The 24,938-nt window shown below is 44.6% G+C and overlaps 2 protein-coding genes across 8 annotated transcripts in view; both read left to right on the forward strand.

Moving 5' to 3' along the window:
* Positions 1 to 1,336, forward strand: part of LOC106610241 (ovochymase-2) — a 33,325-nt gene extending 31,989 nt beyond the window's left edge. For all 3 annotated transcript variants that reach the window (XM_045722809.2, XM_045722810.2, XM_082978444.1), the window contains one exon: positions 489 to 1,336. In XM_045722809.2, the coding sequence (XP_045578765.2) occupies positions 489 to 680 (192 nt within the window). In that variant the 3' untranslated portion in view covers positions 681 to 1,336. The remainder of the gene's footprint in view (positions 1 to 488) is intronic.
* Positions 1,337 to 1,610: 274 nt separating this feature from the next.
* LOC106602341 (protein FAM13A) overlaps positions 1,611 to 24,938 on the forward strand; it is a 77,059-nt gene continuing 53,731 nt past the window's right edge. For 3 of the 5 annotated variants that reach the window (XM_045722811.2, XM_045722814.2, XM_045722812.2), the window contains exons 1-4: positions 1,611 to 1,911; positions 10,224 to 10,434; positions 15,198 to 15,407; positions 18,663 to 18,840. In XM_045722811.2, the coding sequence (XP_045578767.2) occupies positions 1,885 to 1,911; positions 10,224 to 10,434; positions 15,198 to 15,407; positions 18,663 to 18,840 (626 nt within the window). In that variant the 5' untranslated portion in view covers positions 1,611 to 1,884. The remainder of the gene's footprint in view (positions 1,912 to 10,223; positions 10,435 to 15,197; positions 15,408 to 18,662; positions 18,841 to 24,938) is intronic. The other 2 variants (XM_045722813.2, XM_045722815.2) reach the window with 2 other exon arrangements.

Genomic DNA, 24,938 nt, shown 5'->3' on the forward strand with positions numbered 1-24,938 from the left:
TTGTTTGTGATCAGTCAGCCTTGATAATGGTTTAATTAGTTTGTTGTTGTGGTGGGACAGAGGACAAAGAGCATGGTAACTACATAGTTGTCTGTCATAATGAGGTCCATATGAATGACAGCAGTGTGAGTCTTTGACCGCCACGTGCTGCTATGTATTTTACCCAGCAGCTCTTGCGCTATTCTGTGTTGTTCTTTCCCTCTGTAAAGTAGTTTGTTACTGTATAGCCTTAGTAGCCTGAGTACGTTGAGTACGTGTGCTTCCTATCCTATGATGTGAATTCATGTCTGAAAATAATTCACTAGCGATTATGTTCTTTGCAAGACTATGTCGATAAAAGTAATCCAACTCTTTTGGGACAGTTGCTGGTTCAATCCTTTTAATATTTTAGTTGTCATCTATAGTTACATTCAAATGTTCACTCTACTTTCTCCTCATCCCTCGATCCTCTCCTCATCACCTCCCCTCTCTCCTCTCCTCCTCTGCAGGGTGACTCAGGTGGACCCTTCGCCTGCCAACCCTCAGCCTCAGACCCTTGGGAGGTCCACGGCATCGTCAGCTTCGGCGCCTTCGGCTGTATCAAGGACAAGAAACCCTCTGTGTTCACCAGAGTGTCCTCCTTCAACGACTGGATTGATGATAACATGAAGAGGTTCATCTATGAGAAGTCGCTAAACTAAGGCAAAATCACTGATCTCAATTGCTACCTAACCGCAGATCTAGGTTCAGATTATAATTACTCATCTCAGAACTCTTTTGTCAGGCTGGATAGTGTGGGTTGGAATTGGAACCTAACCACAGAGCTATGATCAGATTAGTTTAACCTGACGCGTAACACGCTCTATTAGGTAGGTGGGGAATGATCTGATCCTGTTAGGGCAGCTTGATCCTACCTTCTACACTCATAAAGGTTTAACACTACAGTAGTTATACACTGCAGGCCCCAAGAGGTTTCATAATATATTTGAGTCATTTAGCAAATGCTCTTACCCAGTGTGACTTAAAGCAGCAATTAGGGTTAAGTGCCTTGCTCATGGGCACATCGGCTGATACAGTATTTCACCTAGTCGGCTCGGGGTTTCAAATCTGGCCGAACGCTCTTAGCCGCCAGGCTACCTGCCGCTCCAGTAGGGAGGTATAATACACTGCAGCACCACAGTACCTCATGGACATTAGGATTATACTGTGTATACCAGTACAGATGATTGTGGGAATACTTTTTGCATAATGTCTGTATATCAAACTCCTATTCTCACCATGTAGAAATATTGTAAGTAATGTGATCATGTTGCAATTGCTTCCATTCTGGACCTTTGAATAAAATCCTTATTTTGCATATGTGATTCTACATATTACCTTACAAGGCTTATAAAATCCTCTTTGTGCGGATGTAGGATGTTAAACTTCAAACACAGCTTTACCTCCAAATCCCCCTTTCCTCCCCAGCCTTAGTATACTGTCATCCATTCTCCCTTCTGACTCAGCCAAATCCTACAGGCAGACTCTTCAAAATGATATTCCTTTAGTCACATGACCCATCCGCTCAGCCAATGAGAGCGCGGGGCTCAGATTTCAGCCCAGGAGGAGACAGCCAGCCACTAATCTGTGATTCAGAACAGGGGGTTGTAAAACCAGGAATCTCCTGTGTAGACTGGAGTCTTTACCCATTGTTCCTCACTCTACCTTGGATTATTTTTGCTGTTGATTGGGGACTTTTGGATGGCACTAGTCTGGGGGAAAGGGTTTGCCAGCTTTGGGCAAGGTTTAGGCGGTGTGTATCCGGGACAAGAGTGAAGACAGGGAGAAGAAGGGAGGAGAAGGAGGGAGGATAGTCATTTTTCTTCATCCTTCTTTTCTGCAGACTGCAGGCATTTCCCTGAGAGAATGGGGGCAGGAGCGCTCACCATCTGTGTAAGTAGCTACAAAGCCTTTTTCCTCAGCCGACCCGGCTGGCAGGCACAAGGGCTTCTATCTCGGTGGGGCTTTATGGATGTATAACGGGACACTCTTACAGTTCACTCAGCCATAGGCAACACACTCTTTTGTGTGTGTGTGACAGCGAGAGATGGATTTTTATCGGTCTGGGTACAGAGAGAGAGTCTTTTTAAAATGTCTTCTAGCTGTCACAGTTCTGCAGTCTGTTTCTTCCTGGCACTGAAACACTTTCCTCTCTCTCTCTATCTCCCTCCACCTTCAAAATAACTTTATTTAGGTTACTGAACACAAACATACATCAGAGTAACAGGGACAAGATGTGTTTACTGACAGTGAAGTACGTTCTCCAGCACTATGTGTTCAGTAGTTAGACCAAGCTTTTCTCTCCCCGGTAACTCTTACTCGACATCACGTAATTCTGAGTCAGACTTCCCTAATGGGCTACAACACATAAACCCAGTAGAGATGGCATCATGGCAGCATGACCAGAACAGGGATACCTTTATGCTAACTAACTCTACCTGAGTCTATGTTCCTTAGCAATGATCCAGTGACTCAGTTTTTAAATGGGAGTCTGTAATGAAAGCTGTTGTGACAAACTCCTGAAAAAAATATATATCTATTTTGCACTAGGAACATTTGAGGAATGTTATGAGTAAACCCTAGTCCGTTCCCTCAATAGTCTCAGGATTACTTGCCTTATAAGGACAACAACTACCCATAGTATGAAGTCTGTGATAGGAGCTAGTCACCACTACAGACTTGTAGTTGAGCAGCTGTTGTTACTGCTAGGACTGTTTTTCCTGTGGTGCTGCCATACCAGTTGCTCCTACGGTCACCCACATTGGGAGAGACAAAGAGGGGGAGGGAAGAAGAAGAAGCATACTAGGGCATGCTATCCCCCTCTGTGAGTCAGTTAAGGAGGCAGCCAAATTTCTGTGTGGTCTAAAATCACCATATAATTTATTTTTGCCGAAAAAGCTATGTAAATGAGAATAGGCTCTCACATCCCATCTAGACACTCAGGAGTAATGGTGGACTTTAAAAGAAGCATGCTTTCTCAAGTGTTCACAAGTAGTTGAAGAGTGTATGGACTACTCTCTTCAACACTCAACAGTTGCTACAAATGTAGGATCTTCATTTGAGCCAGTTTGCTACAGCAGGAAAATAATCCTGCAGCAACAGGAAATGTGAATTATTATGTGGATTATAATTCATGGACATTTTTGTAGGGGTTGATACATTTTTCGTAAGGGAAGGTCAAGTCTGAAATTTCGGGGTGGAAATTACAAACTTCAGAAGCCTTTTAAAACCTCAAATGCACTACATGTTTTTAATTTCACCCTGCTACAGGAAAGTTATCCTGTAGCAGGGTGATCAAATTATCATCCTTCATCTGTACTGTCATGGCCCTCCAGGTGTTTATAGGAAGCCATTCTTTTACAGCGTCAAGAGGTTGTAGCAGTAGTGAGATAATGTCCCTCTGGTCCTCTGGTGGGAGGGGAGGAGAGAGTGAAGATGACAGGAGAGGGGTTAAAAGGGCTAATCACAATATAATGGTCTAGTCAACAATAGAGTAGCAAGATAGAGGCCATTAGGTATTAGCATGCATTTCCTTTCATGTGTATGTAATATGTAGTTGAAAGATTATAGTAGTTGGCAAGAATCATTCAAAGATTACACTGATAACTAAGTAAAGTTGGTGTGTGTGAGTTAGAGAGAGGCGTTAAATTCTACACCCACCTAAAAGGAAGCGATTCCCAAACCTTCCATAACAAAGCCATCACCTACAGAGAGATGAACCTGGAGAAGAGTCCCCTAAGCAAGCTGGTCCTGGGGCTCTGTTCACAAGCATAAATAGACCACACAGAGCCCCAGGACAGCAACACAATTAGACCAATTAACCAAATCATGAGAAAACAAAAAGATAATTACTTGACACATGGGAAAGAATTAACAAAAAAACAGAGCAAACTAGAATGCTATTTGGCCCTAAACAGAGAGTACACAGTGGCACAATAGTTGACCACTGAGACTGACCCAAAATTAAGGAAAGCTTTGACTATTTAATAGCCTTGCTATTGAGAAAGGTCACCGTAGCCAGACCTGGCTCTCAAGAGAAGACAGGCTATGTGCACACTGCCCACAAAATGAGTTGAAAACTGAGCTGCCAAATGTATGACCATATTAGAGACACATAAACTCAGCAAAAAAAGAAACATCCCTTTTTCAGGACCCTGTCTTTCAAAGATAATTAGTAAAAATCCAAATAACTTCACAGATCTTCATTGTAAAGGGTTTAAACACCGTTTCGCATGCTTGTTCAATGAACCATAAACAATTAATGAACATGCACCTGTGGAACGGTCGTTAAGACACTAACAGCTTACAGATGGTAGGCAATTAAGGTCACAGTTATGAAAACTTAGGACACTAAAGAGGCCTTTCCACTGACTCTGAAAAACACCAAAAGAAAGATGCCCAGGGTCCCTGCTCATCTGCGTGAACGTGCCTTAGGCATGCTGCAAGGAGGCATGAGGACTGCAAATGTGGCCAGGGCAATAAATTGCAATGTCCGTACTGTGAGACGTCTAAGACAGCGCTACAGGGAGACAGGATGGACAGCTGACCGTCCTCGCAGTGGCAGACCACGTGTAACAATACCTGCACAAGATCAGTACTTCCAAACATCACACCTGCGGGACAGGTACAGGATGGCAACAACAACTGCCCGAGTTACACCAGGAACGAACAATCCCTCCATCCGTGCTCAAACTGTCCGCAATAGGCTGAGAGAGGCTGGACTGAGGGCTTGTAGCCCTGTTGTAAGGCAGGTCCTCACCAGACATCACCGGCAACAACGTCGCCTATGGGCACAAACCCACCATCGCTGGACCAGACAGGACTGGCAAAAAGCACTCTTCACTGATGAGTCGCGGTTTTGTCTCACCAGGGGTGATGGTCGGATTCGCGTTTATCGTCGAAGGAATGAGCGTTACACCGAGGCCTATACTCTCTAGCAGGATCGAGATGGAGGAGATGGAGGGTCCGTCATGGTCTGGTGCGGTGTGTCACAGCATCATCGGACTGAGCTTGTTGTCATTGCAGGCAATCTCAACACTGTGCATTACAGGGAAGACATCCTCCTCCCTCATCTGGTGTCCTTCCTGCAGGCTCATCCTGATATGACCCTCCAGCATGACAATGCCACCAGACATACTGCTCGTTCTGTGTGTGATTTCCTGCAAGACATGAATGTCAGTGTTCTGCCATGGCCAGTGAAGAGCCCGGATCTCAATCCCATTGAGCACGTCTGGGACCTGTTGGATCGGCGAGTGAGGGCTAGGGCCATTCCCCGCAGAAATGTCCGGGAACTTGCAGGTACCTTGGTGGAAGAGTGGGGTAACATCTCACAGCAAGAACTGGCCAATATGGTGCAGTCCATGAGCAGGAGATGCACTGCAGTACTTAATGCAGCTGGTGGCCACACCAGATACTGTTACTTTTGATTTTGACCGCCCTTTTGTTCAGGGACACATTGTTCCATTTTTGTTAGTCACATGTCTGTGGAACTTGTTCAGTTTATGTCTCAGTTGTTGAATCTTGTTATGTTCATACAAATATTTACACATGTTAAGTTTACTGAAAATAAACACAGTTGGCAGTGAGAGGACGTTTCTTTTTTTGCCTAGTTTATTTCCCCCATATTACACAGACCCACAAAGAATTAGAAAACAATTTTGATAAACTCTCATATCTATTGGGTGAAATACCACAATGTGCAATCACAGCAGCAAGATTTGTGACCTGTTGCCACAAGAAAAGGGCAACCAGTGAAAAACAATCACCATTGTAAATATAACCCATATTTATGTTTATTTATTTTCCCATTTGTACTTTAACTATTTGCACATTGTTACAACACGGTATATAGACATAATGACATTTGAAATGTCTTTATTCTTTTGGAACTTGTGTGTAATATTTACTTTTAATTTTCTACTGCTTATTTCACTTTTATTTATCCATTTCACTTGCTTTGGCAATGTAAACATATGTTTCCCGTGCCAATAAATCCCCTTGAATTGAGAGAGAGAGAGAGAGAGAGAGAGAGAGAGAGAGAGAGAGAGAGAGAGAGAGAAGGGGGATAGAGAGGGAGGAAAAGAGAGATAGAGAGAGGGAGGGAGAGAGGGACAGAGACAGTGAAGGGGGGAGAGAGAGGTTAAAGAGTTGTATTTGATTGTGCCACTTTAAAGGCTGAGTGAGTAGTACACTTATCCCTTACTCTAGGTCACTGTCTCAGTGAGTCACCAGTGTGTGTTTATGTGTGTGCATGTGTGCGTATGCGTGCGTGCGTCTGTGTGTGCAGATTTAGGGGACATCTGCTTGCAACGGCTTGTGTCACTGACAGGCAGAGTAGCTCAGACAGGCTTAGCTCTTAAACACCTGCACAGGAGCACTACTGAAATGAGCCAACGTATAGAGATATACTGGAGACATACTGGAGATGTACTGGAGACATACTGGAGACATACTGAAGATATACTGGAGACACTAGGGTTTCTGGGATGATGGTGTTGATGTGAGCCCTGACCAGCCTTTCAAAGCACTTCATGGCTACCGACGTGAGTCGAGACATACTGAAGATATACTGGAGACGTACTGGAGACATACTGGAGATATTCCAAGTCTGACTATTTAATCCTCTATACCAGGGGTTCCCAAACTTTTTCACTCAGACCCCGCTTCCAGCATTGGGAAACATCCCACGCCCCCCTTGTGCACGCGCCACGTCTATTTCTATGGGTACAAGCACTGTTCATGACACAAACTGTTCACACTCCTTTTGGTGGAGAGAATTCTGCAGGTTTAAAGCTTATGTCCTGCAATTCTACACATTTTGTTAATGGGGTGCAAATAAAATGTTGCCGTTTTAAAGCTACCTTTCTTGCAATTCTATATATTTTGCCATGTCTAATGAGTATTCATGTGATATTTGAGTGACAAAGAAATGACACTAAAATCTATAGGCTAAAAACCCTAAATAAAAAACGTTAGCTGACGTGGGCTACTTGATCTGGACATTTATAAACAGGACTCTAAGGTCTGCAGTGACTGACATGACAAGAGGAAGTGATGATGCACTACCCAATTTACAAATTGCACTTTGTGCATTCTACTATTACAACTTTCAAGAGTAAATTTAAAGCCGCACTGAGTTCCTTTAAAAAAAAATTTTTTTAAAAATGCATTTACATGTTATTTTTTTTGTGGGGGGGACCGCGTCACCCCTGCCCTCGCCACACAGTTTGGGAACCGCTGTTCTATAGAACAAACCTTAGCTTTGCTAATGTTTCCCTGTAAACGTTGATGAAATTGGCAATGATGTTCAGAGTCTAGCAGTTTAATGTTGAATGAAATTCCTTTAATCTTTTATTGTTTCTAATGAATTACTATTACATTATTCACTTTATAAAACAGCTCATATAAAATCTCTGTGTTCATTTCGAATTAATTAAATTGATTCCCAAAAATGTTCACCCTCCCTTGTAAGTGACAAGAACGTCAAAATATGTAACCAATTACAGAATATTTCCGCTAATGCATTCCTACTCCCTCGGAAGGCATCACTAGGTGAGGTGTAATCACACCGTCAAGATGAAAGTGTAACTTCATTATTAAGTGTAACTTCATTCTTAAAATGTCAAACTGGGAGACATAGTTATTACACAGTCCTCCTATCTGCTATCACCTTGCTCTAATGAACCTGTGAACCCTTAGAGCTTTGCATGCCAATGTCAATGCCACTTTGTGTGTGTGCGTGTGTGCGTGTGTGTGTGTGTGTGTGAGAGGAGAGAGCCATCTCCGGACCCCAACTGGATCCCAAAGGTGTGTGTGTGGGCGCCTGTTTGTGTGTGTACATGGGGTCCTAATGCTATGGCATCTGCCATGGTACAGCTCCCCTCTCCTTAACCCTCTGAGCACCATCTGGGAGACGGGTCCCAAATAGCCAGGCTGAGATTATAGACGTATATTTGAATCAGTGGAAGAAGAATGGTTAAATCCAAAAGTGACATCAGGCCTTAGAGTGGGATGGTTGTGTTGAATTAGCCCAGTCCCAGACATTGATCATATGAGTAGACAAGATAGCACAAACAGATCTGGGACCAGGCTAGTGTTGAATGGATTGGGGATATGCGGAGATCAGTGTAATAGTGCTTCCCTTTTCTTTAATACAGAGTAGTGATGGCTTTTGCCTGGAGGGTGTGGTGGTATTGTCATTTTGCTCAGCAGTGCTTGCTGCTGTGTTGTGTGCATGCATAGACTCATTTAATCACATTTAGTAGAAATGAAAAGTGTCCAGATAGAACGGGTAATAAATATTATTTCTTATCTAGATTAACAGGTTCATAAAGAATGTTTTAAATGAGTTATGCTTCTTGTGAAGGCACTTGACTACTAGTTAATAACTACATAATACAATGATCCCATTGTGTCATACAGGGCCTCCCGTGTGATATAGTGAGCTCTCTCTCTCTCTCTCTCTCTCCTCTCTCTCTCTCTCCTCTCTCTCTCTCTCCTCTCTCTCTCGCTCTCTCCTCTCTCTCTCTCTCTCTCTCTCTCTCTCTCTCTCTCTCTCTCTCTCTCTCTCTCTCTCTCTCTCTCTCTCTCTCTCTCTCTCTGTTCTGTCTCTTTTGAAGTGGTGCACTCTAGGGTGACTGGATGCCACATGCTAAGTTTGATGCTGTGCCCAGCCAGTGCGTGAAACAAAGCCCTACTCTGATCCTGTGTAGAACAGAGAAGTAGTAGCTCCTCTGTTGTGATGCTGTTGGACCTTGATGTCACTCAACCAATGTGTTACTGTAATTACATGTAATTACTAATGTCACACTTGGTTAGTTTAAGAGTTAGACTAAGAGTTTACACCTTAGTATCAGTAATCTGGTCCGGTGAAAGGAGTGTGTGAGGGTGTGTGTGGCGAGTGTGAGTTAGAACAGGTGGCAAGTTTAGTGGGTCATAGTAGATAGCCAACAGCTGATGCAAATACACACGTATGTACACACACACACACATACGTACGTACATACATACATACATACATACATACATACACACACACACACACACACACATAAACATAGATACATACATACATACACACACACACACACACACACACACACACACACACACACACCACACACACACACACACACACCTGTTACTGTGAGATAGATTAGGCCTTGTGTATACAGAGTGTGTGTGTGTGTGTGTGTGTGTGTGTGTGTGTGTGTGTGTGTGTGTGTGTGTGTGTGTGTGCCAGGCCAACTCTAGTACGAGAAGCTTACATCGTTTGCACTCAGAGGATGATGGGTTAACATGGGTATTTAGAAAATAAGTTTTTGTCTCACTAACTTCCACTGTATAGCCACTGATAACAACATGTACCTGTCATTACTATCTCTTGCATGCTTGAGTTTCAGTTCCATTTATATTGACATTATAGTTCCCCAAACTGTTTTAAAATGTGTACACAACTAATTCATTCATAGATTAAGTATTTTTTAAGGAACGTGTGCACAACATAGTACATATATTGCCTTCAGAAAGTATTCACACCCCTTGACTTATTCCACATTTTGTATGAATACTTTCTGAAGGCACTGTATAAAACACAGGAAAATAACACCTTTAAGTCAGGGAGTGTTTACGCCATAGAACCCCACAGAATTAATTATGTTTCTATGGTTTACCTTATGACTTAATGCAAGCTCTACATGTATAATGTAGAAAGTCAACAGACTCTTGACAACAGATGAATTTCCAGCCTCTTTCCTTCCTATCAATATATCCCAAGCTGTCAAGCCCAGCTTGCAGTCCACTTCAGTGTGTGTGTGTGTGTGTGTGTGTTTGTGTGTGCATGCCAGCTCTCTTCTCACTCACTGTTCGCCTCAGCCTTCACCCCTCCCCTCAGCCACAGGTGTGCATGGTAACCAAAGCCTCGTCGTAGCAACCGGTACACAGCCCAAACCCCTCCCCTTTCCCTTCTCTTCTCCCAACACTAACTCTCTCCCCTCTCCCAACTTCTCTGTGTGTCGGCTTGTGTGTGTGTGGCCCTTTCCAAAGGGTCCCTCCATCCCTTCCACACACACTAACTGACTCTGTGCCCGTGCCAAGGCAGAAGAGGGCATCCCCAGCCCCTATGGAGGTGCCGGACATGGCAGTGCCCACAGTACCAGTAGTACCCGTTGCTGACTGCTGCTCTCTGCTGTATTTCCTATCTCCAGCACAACAAGGCTGCGGTGCAGATCAAGCAAGACATGAAGAAGATGGTCCAGTTGACCATGCTGAGGGGGACCTCCAGTGGACCTCGAGGAGTGGAGGCCAGGGGCGGTAGGCTGTTCGGCGTGTCCCTGCTGGAGCTCAGGGAGCTGGGCCTCGTGAAGGATGGCGTGCCCCTGGTGGTGCGGAGAATGGTAGAGTTCCTCCGAGAACATGGTGAGCTGAGGAGGTTGGGGTTCAAGTGGGGATGAGAGCGGATGCGGGGATAGTGGTTCTTTAATGTTTCAATACACAGTCATTTTCTAATGGTCATTGTGCATCCACTTTGGTTCTGAAGGAGTTGTAGGGATGGCTAGATTTTGTTAGCGAGACTAACTTGTTATTATTAACAAACAATTTAATGCGATCGGTTTTCTTCTGACATGATTTCCTAGATTTGATCAACTTCAAATCCACTGTCAATAGACGGGTGTGATAGCTGCTACTGTGATAGCCACATCCATAGATATAGAACTCTGCTTTATACTGTATCTTTGACCACAGCTATCTTTCTCTGTCAGAGTCAATAACCCACCTGATAGCTGTCAAGACAACACAAGGTTAACAATGAGCCCTCAGTCCAAAGTCACTGTGTTCACTGGCTAGTTACGCTTTGTATAAGTCATCTCAATGCAAAATCATGTGTTACATTTTAACATCCACTATACCTTTGCCACAAGACTCTTATAGATAATCATTTTATAACACATCATTTTTTATTTATCTTCCTATTATGAAAAGACCATGTCATTACTTATTAGACTGCCAACTGTAGGCTTTGTGTTGTGTAAAACCACTTTACACTCCTTGACATCACATGTGTTACTGTTATGATTTGCAAACGTGTCATTTGATTGGTATAAATACAAATACAAGCTCCATACCATGATAGATTTATCCTTGTGGTTTAGTTCTGTACTCTCATCTTGCTATCAAATGGTCTATTTAGCCCTTCTAGTAGTAATTCCCTTATTTCCCCACTAGAGGTCAGTGTAGTTCTGATACAGCAGTAGGATGTCCTCTTCCTGACCACATGACGCCCTCTCACAAACTCAGCACACCCACATCATATGTTGGGCCTTGCACATAATTCTTTATTTGTGGGTGTGGTTGAATAATCAGACTATTCAGGTCACTCATCGTTGTGATTAGGAAATAGGAGGGAGACAGGAGCACATGCCATGTGGACAAAGACAGAGGGTATTGTTTAAAAAAAAGAAGTTTTTGTTAAATTATTATTATTATTATTATTATTTTACAGTTTTAGTTAGGTAATAGTAAATGTGCCTGTAACGAGCATTTCTTAATTACATTTCAATCTCTGGTTTAAATGATTTGTTCTCTGCAGTGTTGCCATTGCAGCCCACTGGTCTGGTAGCATTCAGTAGGATGTGCAACGTTTTGGAACGTTCAGAAAGAAATACGCTGCAGTATGTACAGCAAAAATGCCTTTCTGACATGTAGAATAAGGAATCACGTCATGGCATTTCTGTCTGCAACGTTAGACAACTGCATGTGGCCCTGTAGACTGTTCACAACAACAGCAGAGCAACACTTTATGCAGTGTAATCCCAGAAACTGCTGTCCAAGTTAATAAAATATGACTCACACAGCTGCAGCGGCAGGTAGCCTCGCGGTTAGCGCATTGGCCCAGTAACCGAAAGGTCACTAGTTCAAATCCTAGCGCCGACAAGGTGAAAAATCTGTTGATGTGAGGGGCAAGGCACTTAACCCTACTTGCTCCAGGGTCACTGTTGATAATGGTTGACCCTATCTGTGACCCCCCTCTCCGAGGGTGTCTCAAGGGGAGCTGGGACATGCAAAAAAGTAATTTCTAATTCACACATACATATAAACATACTTGTACATTTGTGATATAGGACAAATATAAGCACCCACCAAATGAATGCATTCATTATTGTCACGCATCAACTTGACCCTTTGTCACCTGTGTGTGTGTGCAGCAATGCTCAGTGATCCAGAGAGACTCTCCAAGTTGACCATGAAAGGTTCCACTCCCTGTCAATGTCTGGGAGTAGTACGGTGTGTTAGGATACTGGATATAGTGTGCACACTGTTTTCCATGGGGGAGAGCAGGGATTCAACCCTGTTCCTGGAGAGATACCCTCCTGTAGGTCTTCACTCTAACCCTGTTCCTGGAGAGATACCCTCCTGTAGGTTTTCACTCCCACCCTGTTCCTGGAGAGATACCCTCCTGTAGGTTTTCACTCTCACCCTGTTCCTGGAGAGATACTGTCCTGTAGGTTTTCACTCCCACCCTGTTCCTGGAGAGATACTTCATCCTGTAGGTTTTTACTCCAACCCTGTTCCTGGAGAGATACTTCATCCTGTAGGTTTTTACTCCAACCCTGTTCCTGGAGAGATACCCTCCTGTAGGTTTTCACTCTAACCCTGTTCCTGGAGAGATACACTCCTGTAGGTTTTCACTCCCACCCTGTTCCTGGAGAGATACTGTCCTGTAGGTTTTCACTCCCACCCTGTTCCTGGAGAGATACTGTCCTGTAGGTTTTCACTCCAACCCTGTTCCTGGAGAGATACCGTCCTGTAGGTTTTCACTCTCACCCTGTTCCTGGAGAGATACTGCATCCTGTAGGTTTTCACTCTAACCCTGTTCCTGGAGAGATACTGCATCCTGTAGGTTTTCACTCCCACCCTAATCTAGAGCACCTGATTCTAATAATTAGCTGGTTGATAAACTGAATCAGGTTAGTTACAACTGGGGTTGGAGCGAAAACCTACAGGAGGGTAGCTCTCCAGGAACAGGGTTGGAGTTAACCTACAGGAGGGTAGCTCTCCAGGAACAGGGTTGGAGAGCCCTGGGGTAGAGTAATGTCTTAAGTAGGTGTCCAAGAAACATTAAACAACCATTCTGCCATCAGTAGAAGAGATTGACTGTCCCTCTCTTCTTGTTCTCCTCCCCACCCTCTCCTTTGTCTGGTTACTCCCCCAACCTCTCCTTTGTCTGGTTACTCCCCCAACCTCTCCTTTGTCTGGTTACTCCCCCAACCTCTCCTTTGTCTGGTTACTCCCCCAACCTCTCCTTTATCTGGTTACTCCCCCAACCTCTCCTTTGTCTGGTTACTCCCCCAACCTCTCCTTTATCTGGTTACTCCCCCAACCTCTCCTTTGTCTGGTTACTCCCCCAACCTCTCCTTTGTTTGGTTACTCCCCCAACCTCTCCTTTGTCTGGTTACTCCCCCAACCTCTCCTTTGTCTGGTTACTCCCCCAACCTCTCCTTTGTCTGGTTACTCCCCCAACCTCTCCTTTATCTGGTTACTCCCCCAACCTCTCCTTTGTCTGGTTACTCCCCCAACCTCTCCTTTGTCTGGTTACTCCCCCAACCTCTCCTTTGTCTGGTTACTCCCCCAACCTCTCCTTTATCTGGTTACTCCCCCAACCTCTCCTTTATCTGGTTACTCCCCAACCTCTCCTTTATCTGGTTACTCCCCCAACCTCTCCTTTGTCTGGTTACTCCCCCAACCTCTCCTTTATCTGGTTACTCCCCCAACCTCTCCTTTGTCTGGTTACTCCCCCAACCTCTCCTTTATCTGGTTACTCCCCCAACCTCTCCTTTGTCTGGTTACTCCCCCAACCTCTCCTTTGTCTGGTTACTCCCCCAATCTCTCCTTTGTCTGGTTACTCCCCCAACCTCTCCTTTATCTGGTTACTCCCCCAACCTCTCCTTTGTCTGGTTACTCCCCCAACCTCTCCTTTGTCTGGTTACTCCCCCAACCTCTCCTTTGTCTGGTTACTCCCCCAACCTCTCCTTTGTCTGGTTACTCCCCCAACCTCTCCTTTGTCTGGTTACTCCCCCAACCTCTCCTTTATCTGGTTACTCCCCCAACCTCTCCTTTGTCTGGTTACTCCCCCAACCTCTCCTTTGTCTGGTTACTCCCCCAACCTCTCCTTTATCTGGTTACTCCCCCAACCTCTCCTTTGTCTGGTTACTCCCCCAACCTCTCCTTTATCTGGTTACTCCCCCAACCTCTCCTTTATCTGGTTACTCCCCCAACCTCTCCTTTGTCTGGTTACTCCCCCAACCTCTCCTTTGTCTGGTTACTCCCCCAACCTCTCCTTTATCTGGTTACTCCCCCAACCTCTCCTTTATCTGGTTACTCCCCCAACCTCTCCTTTGTCTGGTTACTCCCCCAACCTCTCCTTTATCTGGTTACTCCCCCAACCTCTCCTTTATCTGGTTACTCCCCCAACCTCTCCTTTGTCTGGTTACTCCCCCAACCTCTCCTTTGTCTGGTTACTTCCCCAACCTCTCCTTTGTCTGGTTACTCCCCCAACCTCTCCTTTGTCTGGTTACTCCCCCAACCTCTCCTTTGTCTGGTTACTTCCCCAACCTCTCCTTTGTCTGGTTACTCCCCCAACCTCTCCTTTGTCTGGTTACTCCCCCAACCTCTCCTTTATCTGGTTACTCCCCCAACCTCTCCTTTATCTGGTTACTCCCCCAACCTCTCCTTTGTCTGGTTACTTCCCCAACCTCTCCTTTGTCTGGTTACTCCCCCAACCTCTCCTTTGTCTGGTTACTTCCCCAACCTCTCCTTTATCTGGTTACTCCCCCAACCTCTCCTTTGTCTGGTTACTCCCCCAACCTCTCCTTTGTCTGGTTACTCCCCCAACCTCTCCTTTATCTGGTTACTCCCCCAACCTCTCCTTTGTCTGGTTACTCCCCCAATCGCTCCAACTTATCTCCTCATACGTTCTATCTGTTTGAGTCTTCTTATCTATTCCTTCCACGTTCCCCCTCTTTTACCTTACTCTCGCCATCACTATCCCTCGTCATCCCCCTCTCTATCCCCTTTCACTGTGCTTCTCTACCCCTCTCTCCACCTGCCATCATTTCCCATCCTCCACATCCCTCCATCACCTCGCCCTTCTCTCTCCCTCAATCTTCTCTCTCCATCCCCAGCTCTTCATCATGAGGGTCTGTTCAGGGTCAACGGTAACGTACGGGAGGTGGAGGGGCTGAAACAGCGGCTGGAGAACGGTGAGGACGTGGACTTCCTGGTTGAGGCGGATGTGTGTACAGTGGCCAGCTTGTTCAAACAGTACCTCAGGGACCTGCCAGAAGGCCTGGTAGACTCCACCGTACAGCCTGCCCTTATACAGCAGCACCAGGGTGAGAAATGTTCCTGTTTGGAATAATACAATGTGTGTGTGTCTATAAACTGTGAAGGAACTTGTCCTTTGGGGCATAATTGTCAGATAATGATGATCGATTCTAGTCTGTCAACAGTACTCTACCCTAGGGTCTTTGACCATGACTGTCTCCATTCACAACATTAGAATTGTGATTCCCACGTCATATGACTATCATACCATATACTGTATTCCCATTCCCATTATCACATCAGTGATCATTCCCTTAACCATGGTGTCGAGGTCACAAATGGACGGTAATGATGCATAGTCATTATCATTAAGCAGCATAATCATGCTCAAGCGGTGCTTCCATTTCGTTAGCAGATACTACATACCACACCAGTGTAATCAGTGTTACCGTTCTTCTACAGAGATACTATCAGAACATTCTACAGCTAAGAATACCAGTTGGCACTCGCCTTAAACCATTTCCCAATCCCACCTATAAATCCTGCAGCTCTTCGCCAGTGTTCTACCTATCTAGGTCACGGTTCTGACTTCTGATTCACTCAAAACAGGCTATGTTTAGATGTCTGCATGGGTCACTGGCTGGCCCTTACACTGTGTAGGAGACAGGAGTTTACCTTTATTATAGCAGAAGTGTCTGGACCACGGGACTGTATGTCACACACAGACAGACAGACAGACAGACAGACAGACAGACAGACAGACAGACAGACAGACAGACAGACAGACAGACAGACAGACAGACAGACAGACAGACAGACAGACAGACAGACAGACAGACAGACAGACAGACAGACAGACACACATTCGCTGACTCGGGCAGTGGAGAGGCAGAGAGGCAGGGGATGCATTGGCTTCAGCTCAGAGTCCTTCTTCACGGACTCCTCAGTCCTTACAGTGTATAATATGAGTCCATATAAGGTCAAGCCAGTCCCATGCCCATCACAGACTGTACTGGCCTAACTCTGGTCTTAACTCACCTCCATGATGATCTAGTTCAATCTGGATGATGGAAGGGGAAGGGAATCTCGTCACAGTTCCAAATAGCACCCTATTGCCTATGTAGTGCACTCATTTTGAACGTAAACTCTGTTTTGGTCAATTTGCTCTGGTCAAAAGTAGTGCACTATATAGGGAATAGGGTGCCATTTGGGGCATAGACTGTGGTTTGGTTCAAAGTGATGACAGAGAGTGTATATTATAAACGTTTTGGATGAATAGGAATATTTGTCATGGCTTGGTGCCAGAGGATGCATTAAGAGAGTGTGGGCCTGGCTGGGTACAAGTCAATGAAGAAGCAGGACTTGGATTGGCAAGAAAAATGACTCGATATGATTGGTTCAAGTCCCGGTGCCAAGGTACAGGAAAGTGTTAAACTGAGGGAGGGACTAAAGAAGTGAGGGATGGATGGATGGAGGAGCAGACAGCAGGAGGGCATGACAAATAGATGAATAGATGGGTAGAGGAATTGGCCAATAGATGCATCACCTGTCGGAATGATAGAACGATAGATACGACAGAAAGATGGAAAACATGTGGACAGGACACCAGGATCTATTTTATGCCCCCCAGAGAGGTGGAGGGTGATCTGAATGTTCCCGCTCTCTGCGTGTGGCATGTGTGTTGTTGGAATGGCCACAGATGATGCATCATGGGTGCCAGGAAACCCATCTCAAAACCCAGTGTGGTTTGGCTGACATTTTACTGCCCTGGCAGGTAAATTCACCCATTAGCAGATTGCAATGTTCGACGCGACCGCATGTGACAGATTTGCCACATGAGGGACTTTTCTGCTGCGTGACTGCCATGGCAACGATAAAGCGGATTACAATATTCTGGATTGTGATGAATTTTATTGTGAATATTCAGTTTAGGGTTAGTGTTGGTCAATATTCACTGTTTAGCCTCACGCTCAAACTTCCTCTCTTTGTCAGGCCGAAATTCTTTGATATTGTTTATCTGGTTACTGATGATATGTCTTACCTTGGAGAAATGAAGGGAAATATGCAAAGAGGTCACTATCATAGACATCAATAGAGACATGTTAGTGATAGCGGTCACTAGTCTGAGATTAGGGTCAGTCTGTTTTGTTGTGTGGTAGAAAATGACAGTGGATCAACTGAGTAACTCTATGGTCATATAATACCCAGGAACAAGCCTGTGTCTGGGCGGTCTTGGCAGAGTGAAGGGCTGACGTCTCCATCTGATCCCACTTCACCTCTCCCCACACACACACACTCACATGCACGCAAGGGAGCGTACACACACAATCACACACACACACACACACACACACACACACACACACACACACACACACACACACACACACACACACACACACACACACACACACACACACACACACACCTCTGAACTTCACCTCACCAGACATGCAACAGCTGTGAGTGCTCTCAGAGCTCCTGATGCCCTCCTGCTGTGTGTACACACACACACACACACACACACACACACGACATAGACGCACACCTTACTCAAGACCAGTAGGTATGTCCCTGTATCCACCTCTGACCCCTGACCCCAATATGAATCCTGACTGGCATCATCATGTTTTCACTGCCTTTTCATTTTCATGTTTTATTTAACCTTTATTTAACTAGGCAAGTCAGTTAAGAACAAATTCTTATTTACAATGACGGATTACCCCGGCCAAACCCTAACCCGGGCGATGCTGGGCCAATTGTGCGCCGCCCTATGGGACTCCAATCACGGTCGGTTGTGATACAGCCTGTAATCGAACCAGGGTCTTGAGTGACGCCTCTAGCACTGAGATGCAGTGCCTTAAACCGCTGCGCCACTCGGCTAAGATATTGATGCTAAAGTATTACCAGCATCGTGGTCATCGTGGAGCATTGCTTCAAAGTACAGTACTCTCAAAATGCCTTCCAGTCTTTTAATTGTTGATAATGTTGTTTCTACATGTTTGTGGTTTCCTTCTAGGTGTACAGCTGTTCAACCAAAGCACAACACAGTCTCTCCCCTCTCTAATAATGTCTACAAAAGAACACAATTACCTCAGTTAGCAGTCACTCTTATTCAGAGCAATTAACAGGAGCAATTAGGGTTAAGTGCCTTGCTCAATGGCACATTGACAGATTTCCCCCCTAGTTGGCTCGGGGATTCAAACCAGCGACCTTTCGGTTACAATGGAAAACTACCTGCCGCCATGAATTGAACAGAACAGCTTTATTTTCCCCAGAGTGAACTAGTTTTTAAATGGGTCTTCCTGTGTATTTCCCTCCAGAGTCCAGTGAGGATGGTTTCTGCTCAGACCTGAGGGTCTTACTCCACCAGTTGCCAGACGTCCACTACAGCCTCCTACAGTACCTCTGTCTCTTCCTCACCCAAGTGGACCAGCGCCACAGGGAGAACCGCATGACCGCTCTCAATCTGGCAACTGTCTTCGGCCCCAATGTCTTCCAGTAAGTTTTGCGGCCTGTCTCTGGGATTGGTGTTAGTGGTATAACACACTTAGGTTGCCATGTTGGTCCAATGTCTTCCAGTGTGTTTTATTACATGTTCATGGGATTTTGGGATGGGGTGTTAGTGGGGCATGGGTCTAATAAGACAGATGGGTTGCAAGGTGGGTCTAAATGGCAGGTGACTGTCATTATGTCTAAGGCCTTGTTAAAGCCAGTTTATGGTATATGTGTTACGAGTCATGCATGATGTTATGGAGAAAAATGGTTTGACAGAGCGTTAGTGCTATATCCTTTTAAAAAGATACACAAACTGTTCAAAATCAAATCAAATGTTATTTGTCACGTACACAGTTTGTACAGCAGGTATAAAAGGTGCAGTGAAATGCTCGCATGCTAGCTACCTCAACATTGCAGTACTATAATTAAGCAATAAGGCCCGAGGGGGTGTGGTATATGGCCAATATACCACGGCTAACCACTGTTCTTAAGCGCGATGCAACGCAGAGTGCCTGGATACAGCCCTTAGTTACCAACGTAATTAGAGCAGTAAAAATAAATGTTTTGTCATACCCGTGGTATACGGTCTGTTATAAACTGGGTGGTTCGAGCCCTGAATGCTGATTGGCTGACAGCCGTGGTATATCAGATCGTATATTTATTGCTCTAATTACGTTGGTAACCAGTTTATAATAACAATAAGGCACCTTAACGGTTTGTGGTATATGGCCGATATACCACGGCTAAGGGCTGTGTCCAGGCACTCCGCAATGCGTCATGCGTAAGAACAGCCCTTAGCCGTGGTGTATTGGCCATATAACACACCCCATCGTGCCTTATTGCTTAAATATACCACGGCTGTCAGCCAATCAGCATTCAGGGCTCGAACCACCCAGTTTATAATCAATAATAATAAAGAGTCAAATAAAAAAGTAATAGAAAAGTTGTTTTTGTATCTTATTTGGTTCCCCATTAGTTCCTGCCAAGACAGCAGCTACTCTTCCTAGGGTCCACATAGTAATATCCTGGTATGTACTCAATAGGATATACAGAATAGATCATGTATGTGCTATGTCAAGTATGACTGTATTTACCATATAAAGTGGATAGTGTGCTGGTTGCGCAGTTGACTAAATAGTATATTATAGAACAGCAGTGTTGTGCTTGTGTGTACGGGTTGGCTGTGTGGAGAGTCTGTGCAAATAGTCTCTACGGTGCAGATAGTCTCTAAGGTGTAAATAGTCAGTTCATAGTTTGATTTATGATTGATTCATGTTAAAATGTTCCATATAATAATTGTTCTATAAGACAAAACATGCCTGTATAAAATAAGAAAATATAACAGAACGGGTCCTGAGAACTCCAGCAACCTCCAATGAGTTGTCCTGACTTAGTCCCTCACGTCTCCACTCCAACAACATTGTTTGAGCCCTTGCTATTTACCACCTGCTGTTTTAAAGGGTAGAACGTTCCTTAACAAGCGTATTAAAACCTGCTTGGATGTTGATTTATTCTTGGAGCATATCGTTATCACGCCTGAGAGGACGTGTGTGTGTGTGTGTGTGTGTGTGTGTGTGTGTGTGTGTGTGTGTGTGTGTGTGTGTGTGTGTGTGTGTGTGTGTGTGTGTGTGTGTGTGTGTGTGTGTGTGTGTGTGTGTGTGTGTGTGTGTGTGTGAGAGAGAGATTAGGCTCTAGTGGCCTGCCTGCCTGTCTATGACAGACTTTGAATTACACATACAGTAGCTGTCTCTATGCACTGGGACTTCTTGGCTGACTTGCCTAAATGGTTGGAAGGTTGATTGATTGATGTTTGTGTTTCCGTTAACATTGTCCTATTCTAAACCTGTGTTGTTATGTGTTGTCATGTGAAAGAGTAGGTGGGAGAAAGGGAGAGAGCTTAGGCACACGCTGTTGCACACTTTCCTGGCTCACCCTCTGTCTCTCAATCATCTCTCTATCTCCCTCCTCCTCCACCTTCTCTGTCTATCTCACACAAGCCCATGTGTGTGAACTCACACACACACAGTCTTGTACAACTAACCTTGTGGGGACACATTATTTAGTCCCATTCAAAATCCGATTTTCCCTAAACCGTACCCTTACCCTAACCTTAATTTGAAAACCTTAACCCTAAACCTAACCCTAGCTCCTTACCCTGAACCTAATTCTAACCCTAACACAAATTCTAACCTTAACCCTAAACCCCCTAAAAATAGCATTTGACCTTGTTTGGACCAACAAAATGTCCCCATTTGGTCAAATTTTTCTTTGTTTACTATTCTTGTGGGGACTTCTGGTCCCCACAAGAATAGTTAAACACGTCCACACACACACACACACACACACACACACACACACACACACACACACACACACACACACACACACACACATACACTCCATCTCTAACCAACATGGAGGGCTGTAGGCTTAACATGCCATTAATGTTGTGGTGATAGAAACCTCACCACGTTCACTCAGAGAGGGCTCATACATTTCTCCTTTACAGTTCACATTCTCTTCCACTTCTACCGGCATCCCTTTGAGTGGTACTGGCACTACTTGAGAGGAACTAAAAGGAAACTCATCCCTGCTTGTAAATGTCACTGACAGGGTTTCAGAGGTGCTTGGTGAATATTATTTGAAGGCAGACTCTCACACAAAAGTTAACCAAAAAAGTAAATAGTAACAATATTGTTGGGTCATTCCGATTTCCATGAGTCGGTGGTAAGACTTTAAGTGGTCTGATACGTACTCACACATCTTAACGACTCTACTGTCCTCTCTGTCCAATCTATCGTTATTAGTGGGCGTTCCCAGTCATCCATGTCCTTGGCCCATGCCTTCCTGCCCGCTTTGCTTACAAACAGTGTCTGAAGACACACAGAGCAAAGTGTTCTGTCTCCTGCTCTCGCAGTCCCATCCCAAATGGCTTGCACCGTGATCGAGGGCACTATGTTCCAACTTCTCATACCCCCCTGCCCGCTTTCCTGACCACCTGATTGGCAGCCATATCTTATAAATACCCATGGTGTCCGTGCCAGGGAATCCGTCTCTGATGGCACATCGTCTCACTATCACTGGAGGGTCTGTACAGGACATAGAGTTGGAAAGAGGGCACACACCCTATCTTTGCCATTATTACGTCCACAATGGTGCTGTCCGCTAAAATAGGTTTTGTGGCAACTGTGCCCTCTATCAAACTCTATGGTACAGTAACAGGACCAGGCAGTGACCAGAGGAGGCTGGTGGGAGGAGCTATAGGATGACGGGCTCATTGTAATGGCTGGAATGGAATAAATGGAACGGAGGTTTCAATATGTTTGATGTGTTTGATTCCATTGATTATATTCCAGGTATAACAATGAACCAGTCCTCCTATAGCTCCTCCCAGCAGCCTCCTGTGGAAGTGACATACCTCAGCTGGGGCCTTATACTGTACACCATGTCCTCAGTTTGTTCCCTCCATCAACCAATCAGAGAGGGGTATAATTAGGCCCAGAGCCCAGGCCATGTCGGCATGTCAAACAGCTGTTCAGGAAGAACTCAGTGACATGATCTGGTATCAATGGCTACTGGATTGTCCTGACTTGGCCTGACATGGTACTGGAATGTGCCCTACTCCAGAGGAGGCTGGTGGGAGGAACTATAGCAGGATGGGCTCATTTTAATGGCTGGAATGGAATTAATGGAACGGAGTAAAACATGTGGTTTCCATATGTTTGATGTGAAACCATTCCGCTCGATTCCGCTCCAGTCATTACCACAAGCATTTCCTCCCCAATTAACGGTGTCACCAACCTCCTGTGCCCTACTCATCAAGATCCACTATAATATTACTGTCTTCTATTTAATGATGTGGCATCGTGTTCTGCCGCCATAAGAGCCCCATAAGGTCTGTAGATAAGCACTTTGTCAGTGGACTGTTGTGTTATTGTGCTATGATGTGAAAGCTGTTGTGGTGCTTGTGTTTTCCTTGAACCATGTTGTCCTTGTTGACCTTGTTTTGTGTCAAACGGCACCTGCAGAAATTACATATTGTAGCTTTTGATGCCCTTTGTCATGGCAGGGAAGGTGTTGTATTGCAGCAAATAGGGGGTGGAGCTTGAATGATAAGTACCCTGTGACCCTATGTCTGTCAGTCAAACACCTACAGTGGCTTGCAAAAGTATTCACCCCCTTGGCATTTTTTTATTTTGTTGCCTTACAACCTGGAATTAAAATAGATTTTTGGGGGGTTTGTATAATTTGATTTACACAACATGCCTACCACTTTGAAGATACAAAATATTTTTTCTTGTGAAACCAACAAGAACTAAGACAAAAAAACAGAACTTGAACGTTCATAACTGTTCACCCCCCCCCCCCAAAGTAAATATTTTGTAGAGCCACCTTTTGCAGCAATTACAGCTGCAAGTCTCTTAGGGTATGTCTCTATACGCTTGGCACATCTAGCCACTGGGATGTTTGCCCATTCTTCAAGGCAAAACTGCTCCAGCTCCCTTGGATGGGTTCCGCTGGTGTACAGCAGTTTTTAAGTCATACCACAGACTCTCAATTGGATTGAGGTCTGGGCTTTGACTAGGCCATTCCAAGACATTTAAATGTTTCCCCTTAAACCACTCGAGTGTTGCTTTAGCAGTATGCTTAGGGTCATTGTCCTGCTGGAAGTTGAACCTCCGTCCCACTCTCAAATCTCTGGAAGACTGAAACAGGTTTCCCTCAAGAATTTCCCTGTATTTAGCGCCACCCATCATTCCTTAAATTCTGACCAGTTTCCCAGTACCTATTGATTAAAAATATCCCCACAGCATGATGCTGCACCACCATGCTTCACTGTGGGGATGGTGTTCTCAGGGTGATGGGAAGTATTGGGTTTGCGCCAGACATAGCGTTTTCTCTGATGGCCAAAAATCTAAATTTTTGTCTCATCTGACCAGAGTACCATCTTCCATATGTTTGGGGAGTCTCCCACATGCCTTTTTTGTGAACACCAAATGTGTTTGCTTATTTTTTTCTTTAAGCAATGGCTTTTTTTCTGGCCACTATTCCGTAAAGCCCAGCTCTGTGGAGTGTACGGCTTAAAGTGGTCCTATGGACACATACTCCAATCTCCGCTGTGCAGCTTTGCAGCTCCTTCAGGGTTATCTTTGGTCTCTTTGTTGCCTCTCTGATTAATGCCCTCCTTGCCTATTCCATGAGTTTTGGTGTGTGGCCCTCTTTTGGCAGGTTTGTTGTGGTGCCATATTCTTTCCATTTTTTATATATTGGATTTAATGGTGCTCTGTGGGATGTTCAAAGTTTCTGATATTTTTTTTATAACACAACCTGATCTGTACTTCTCCACATCTTTGTCCCTTAGCTGTTTGGAGAGCTCCTTGGTTTGAAAGACTCCGGGGCCTTTCAGAACAGGCGTGTATATATACACTGAGATCATGTGACAGATCGTGTGACACTTAGATTGCACACAGGGGGACTTTATTTAACTAATTATGTGACTTCTGAAGGTAATTGGTTGCACCAGATCCTATTTAGGGGCTGCATAGCAAAGGGGGTGAATACATATGCTGGCACCACTTTTCCTTTTTCAATTAAAAAAAAATACATTTTTTAAACAAGTTATTTTTTTCATTTCACTTCACCAATTTTGACTATTTTGTGTATGTCCATTACATGAAATCCAAATAAAAATCTATTTAAATTACATGTTGTAATGCAACAAAATAGAAAAAACGTTAAAGTGGAGGAAAACTTTTGCAAGGCACTGTAGCTAAACTAAAGATGGTTGATAAATGAAGAAAATTTACTCAGGTCGTTTACCATTTGTTACGAACCGGCTCAGAGTTCGCAACAAAAGAGAGAAAACGTGGAGACAAGGAGTATCAAAATATATATTTATTAACTAAAGTAAACTAATTAATTAGCAATGGTGTGTGTAATCAGTAGCGTAAGTGAGTGCTTGCATGCATAAATGTAATAATGCAGGGTGTTGAAGGGTGCCAAATCAAACAACCAAAAACAACAAGGTGTCTGCATGGATAGAGTCTCTCCCAATGACTGTGGAAGAGGTCTATTTATCCTGGGACACACCCGGGCCCAGG

This window comes from Salmo salar, chromosome 08 (genome assembly GCF_965601325.2).
Source record: "Salmo salar chromosome 08, fSalSal1, whole genome shotgun sequence".
In the NCBI taxonomy this organism is placed as follows: domain Eukaryota; kingdom Metazoa; phylum Chordata; class Actinopteri; order Salmoniformes; family Salmonidae; genus Salmo; species Salmo salar.